This window comes from Haliaeetus leucocephalus, unplaced genomic scaffold, assembly GCF_000737465.1.
Source record: "Haliaeetus leucocephalus isolate CR32 unplaced genomic scaffold, Haliaeetus_leucocephalus-4.0 Scaffold2, whole genome shotgun sequence".
NCBI lineage: Eukaryota > Metazoa > Chordata > Aves > Accipitriformes > Accipitridae > Haliaeetus > Haliaeetus leucocephalus.
The window spans coordinates 11,020,906-11,025,585 of record NW_010972438.1 but is presented as its reverse complement, the minus strand read 5'-3'; the positions used below and the strand labels follow the sequence as shown (position 1 = coordinate 11,025,585).

At 62.0% G+C, this 4,680-nt stretch overlaps 1 protein-coding gene across 1 annotated transcript in view; it reads right to left on the bottom strand.

Annotated features, from left to right (window-relative positions):
* Positions 1-4,660, bottom strand: part of KLHDC8B (kelch domain containing 8B) — an 8,541-nt gene extending 3,881 nt beyond the window's left edge. The window contains exons 1-6 of the mRNA XM_010573481.1: positions 4,507-4,660; positions 4,052-4,437; positions 3,258-3,418; positions 2,703-2,835; positions 929-1,119; positions 111-300 (exon numbers count right to left, since the gene is read on the bottom strand). Coding sequence (XP_010571783.1) covers positions 111-300; positions 929-1,119; positions 2,703-2,835; positions 3,258-3,418; positions 4,052-4,437; positions 4,507-4,660 — 1,215 coding nt within the window. The remainder of the gene's footprint in view (positions 1-110; positions 301-928; positions 1,120-2,702; positions 2,836-3,257; positions 3,419-4,051; positions 4,438-4,506) is intronic.
* Positions 4,661-4,680: the final 20 nt, after the last annotated feature.

Below are 4,680 nucleotides of genomic sequence, written 5' to 3'. Positions count from 1 at the left end.
GGCCGGGACGGAGCCGCCGCAGGAAGAGGGGCCGGAGAGACCCCCCTCGGCGGCAGCCGGCGGCGGGGGCCCCGGCTCTGCACTCCCCGCCGCCCCGGCACCGGGCTCACGAAGCTGAGGAGCCACCATCCTGCAGCGAAGAGGAGCCCCTTGCCCGTCACCACCGCGGGGCTGCCGGGGACAGAGTGTGAGCTCGGCCCCACTCTGAGCAAGACCTTGCCAGGGTCTCTCAACAGCGTCAGGAAGGTGCACACGGGTGCAAACCCTCTACCATCACTTTTGTCCCCGCTTGGCTGAGCCCTGCAACTGAACATGCCGAGAAAAGCGCTTTCCACCCACCAGCACAGGCAGAGCCACAGGCAGGCAGGAAACTCACACCAGAAACGAGCTAAAAAGGTTTGCTTTAAAAACAGGCAGAAGTGACACGGCACCGCTAGCTCTGCCAAGGAGAACACCACGGTGCAAATGACACTTGGGCATGCTGCCGGTAACACTGCTCCGCACCAGCCACCGGTGCAGGAGCAGGAAGGGAGGCGTGAACACTGTGTGGCTGCTTATGTTACTGCCGCGGCAGGAGGGCCCTGCCTGGTGAGCAGAGGGGCACCGTGAGTCCCAGCCCTCACACAGGAGCAGGCAAAACGGGCAGTGCTGCCTGCAGAGGGGCTCCAGCCAAGCAGGCAGCTCCCCATAGCGCTGCCAAAGAAAGGAAGGCCATTTTCTCCAGGCATCCTGTCACACAAGCTCCCAGGATGCTTGTGCGCAGGCACGGAGGCTCCTGGTAGGACTGAAAAGGCATGTCACACATCGGAGAGGGGATAGCTTGAAGCAGGAGCCCGGCCCGGGACTTTGCCTGCATGCAACAGGAAGCAGGGGCTGTCCCAGTCCAGAGCCCCTCGGGCCTGCGAGGTGGCATCACTATCCATCCCACCGCTGGCTCGGGGTGTCCTTCTCCGTGCAGGCCAGGTAGCGGTCGTAGTTCTCCTCGCACCTCCTCACACAGCGCAGGAAATAGTCCTCGTTGGCAATGGCCTCCAGCAGGTCATTCTGCACCAAGCAAACGTCGTACAGCTCCGAGGTGGGAGCATGCCTGGGGCTGCTGCTGCCCAGCTCCGAAAACACCTGAGGGGAGAGAGCAGCGCACAGAAGCACTCGCACCCTCCGCCGGCAGCAGTGCCAGGGCTGTGCCCAGCATGAGTGCAGAGCCCGGCAGCAGCGCACGCACCCTGCGGTGCACCCTGCCCTCCTCCTTGGCCAGGCACCTTCATGCTGGCTGTGGATCGGTGGCAGAGGGCAGGGACTTCCATCTCCACTCCAGCAACAGAAAGTGAAGTTTCTCCACATTTCCCCTCCCTCCCAGAAAGCGCCTTTGGCTCTGAACCAGCTTGTCACACATGGGGCTGGGACTCCCCTAAGGAATAGGCCATGCCACACAGCTGGAAGAAAATGGCTCTGTGGAGCAGCTGACCCCAGGAAAACCTCTGCCAACAGCTCTTCCTTTGGCTGCCACAGCCTGTCGCACAGGAGGGACTTCACCTTCTGATCTTTACCATGGCTCTGCCTAAGGCCACCTGGCAATCTGCTTCCTTCCCAGTGCTGCTCTGTCACCGTCACTGACATGGGGACAGCCCTGCAGAGCTGGTGACGCAAGAGGAGGGGAAGCTGGCATCCAACCTCCTGATCCTGGCTGCAGGACAGCAAAGTCCCAGCAGCGGTGATAAGCCCTGCTGGCGAGATGCTCGGCTGCTGCCCAGACCCCAGCAAGGTCTGCTGCCATCATAACTTGATCCTATCTGTCTGATCTGGTGTGGGGAGAGCCCTAGGGCTGGCTGTACAGCTGCCCTGAGACAAGCTGAGCAGCCTGACTGACCAGCCATGCCCGCTACAGATGGCGAAAGGAGGAACTCCTTGATCAGGGAAACAGCCTGAGGCTGAACTGCAGCAGGTGGAGCTGCATGAGCCATGCTCCGGCTCTTGCAGACAGCTGCTGTGCGCAGGGTCCTCAGGCTCTCAGCAGAGCCGTCCGCAGCAACTCCCCTGAATCAGGTACAGCACAGACCAAAGCCCGTTCCTGACAGGTCTGCTCCAGGCAGCAACAACTCCTGCCACCAGCTACAAATCCACGAGCATCCCATCCCTCGCCACTCCCTGGCTGCCTGGGAAATGCTGCCAACCATTTTCCTCCCCCGAGCTGTGTCTTCCTGGATGGAAACAGGCAGGGTTCAGGCTTGCCTGTGTATCTGCAGCTCTTGTTCAAGGATGGACAGTTGTCCAACTGCCAGGCACATTTCTGTCTGCATAAACATTCCCTTTTTCCAAGTGTGTTCTGCCACAAACACTGCCCTTTCGATTCGGTGCCACAGATGAGCCACGGCCGCATGCTAAGGCTGGCTGGCCTGCCACCATTGCCGCTGTTGCCGGGAGCAGGGCTGACTCACCCCGGCGGAGCAGAGGCACTCAGTGGTGAGAGCAGGCAGCCAGCACCTGCTGTTCTCTGCTGATGGCCGATCTCACCCTCCCCGTGGGCAGCCCCATGCATCGCTGCCACCAACACTGGTGGCGTGGGGTGCAGTGACACCAGGGCTGCACCTTGATCCCCCTTTTACAGGCTGTTGCTCATGCAAAGGGGACAAAATGTGCCTGACCTCACTGGGGACACCCCCCAGCACAGGCAGCTGGCGCCGAAGGGGCCTTCAGCCGCCTACCTGGGGATGAACAATGGTGTCCTCATCGTCCAGCCGGATGTTGTCATCAATGAAGATGTGGTGAATGCTGGGATCATGGGGGTCAATCCACAGGGGCTTCCCACCCCGGGAAGAGAACTGATTTCTGGCCCACCTGAAATAGCAAGCATGACAAGGAGCAATCAGGGGAGGGAGAGGGCGACAGCTCTCAGGTAAAGGCAGGCCAGGCTGCACTGCAGGCACAGGGCAACAACGTCTGAGCCAGGGAAGCGGGATGGAGACCATCCTGTCCCTCTGCCTGCTGCTGCCTCCTGGTAAAGAGGCATTTTGTAGCAAGATGACAAATCAGGGGGTGTTTGGAGAAAAGCAGGAGGTACACCAGGAGATGGGGACCTCAGGAAAAATGCAAGAACCCCACCAGGCTGCCCACAGGCAAAACTGGGAACACATAAGTGATAGGGGCCCCAGTAACGTAAAGACCTCAAAACTAGGAGCTATCCCAGACCGGCAGAAGCTCAGAGAATCACAGGAGAGAAGAAAATGCCCCATCCACTTCCTCAGTGCCCTGTTTCTCACCAGTCAAAGTGGTCTTGGAAGCCTCCAATTCCCTCAAAGGAGCTGAAGTAGTCATAAAGCTTTCTTCCATCTTCCCGGGTGGCCAGCCGCTCTGCTCCCCTTGTCAGCACCACCTCTCGCTTGCTGCAGCGTATCTGGCCAGGGTGGAGGTCCACAGGGAGCTGCAGGATGGCAGAAACCAGGAGAAGAAAGGTTTCCAAAGCAGACAAAGGTTTCGTGCATTAGCAGAGACACCAAGCAGCAGGGTGGAGATTCCCCACCACTGCAGGGTGGGAGGATGATGCTGGGGAAAGACAAGAGGAAGCATGGAACCCCACCCAACCAAAAGTCATCCCCTCCCCAGGGATGGAAAGGAATGACCTCCTAGCTGCACGCTGCCCCCATTTTAACTTCTGTTCCCCATCAATGCTCCAAGGAACAACTGAAGCAGTTTCTGAAGCTCATTCCCAGCATTCCTGCCCGGTGTACTGCCAGGGGGAGAGCATGGTTGCGATCGGCTCTGAGCCAGGGAGACCCGCTCTGCTGCGGTGGCCCCTCTCCGGGAGAGGGAATGCTCTGTCTGACCCAGGATACCCCAAGAGGAGACCTTTCCCACACAGGATCCGCAGGCACACGTGCTCCCCCCTGGCTAACAGCTTCATCCCAAAAGGCTGGCTGCGTTTCCTCTCCACAGAAGCTGGTGCTTTGGAAAGCAGGCCAGCTAAGCGCCTCGAGAGCAGCCTGGCACAGGGAGCTCCGTGCAGGCCATCCGGCTGCCCTTCTCCAGCACGCCGGGCCCCGGGGGTGCCACTCACCGACACGTCCCGCAGGGTGGGGAACTGGGGGTGCTGCCCAGCCAGGGCACAGCTGACGGCCCGGAGGGCTCGGGGCAGGTCTGTGCCGAAGGTCCTGAAGATGACGGCGAACGTCCTCCCTTCCCGGTGCAGGGTGTCCAGGAGGCGGAAGAAGGCGGGCAGGATCAGGTGGTAGCTCTTGCTGGGTTCCCCCTGTACTGAGAAGACGTCGTGCGGCCGGCCCGGCCACTCCAGCAGCTGCAGGTGGCGGGCGTGGAGGCCGCCGAAGCACCGGCCCGGGCCCGCCTCGGTGAAGGCCGGGTCCCGGCCGTGGCGGCTGTAGTAGCTGAGAGCTCCGGGGCAGGGGGGGCCCAGGGAGGGGCGGTCGCTCGCCCACTGCCACTCGCCTGCAAGAGAGGAGGGTGCTCAGCTGCCGCCACCGCCGCCGCCCGGCCCCCGCAGGCCCCGGCGCTCACCGGCGGCCCCGGCGCGGCCCCAGGTGACGGTGCTGAGGAAGGTGTTGAGCGCCGCCCGCGGGCCCTGCCCCGACACCGCGTCCGCCGCCACCACCGTGTTGTTCAGGTCCACGTGTAGCACCAGCCGCCGCCGCCGCCCGGCCCCGCCGCTCATCGCCCCGGAACCGGCCCCGC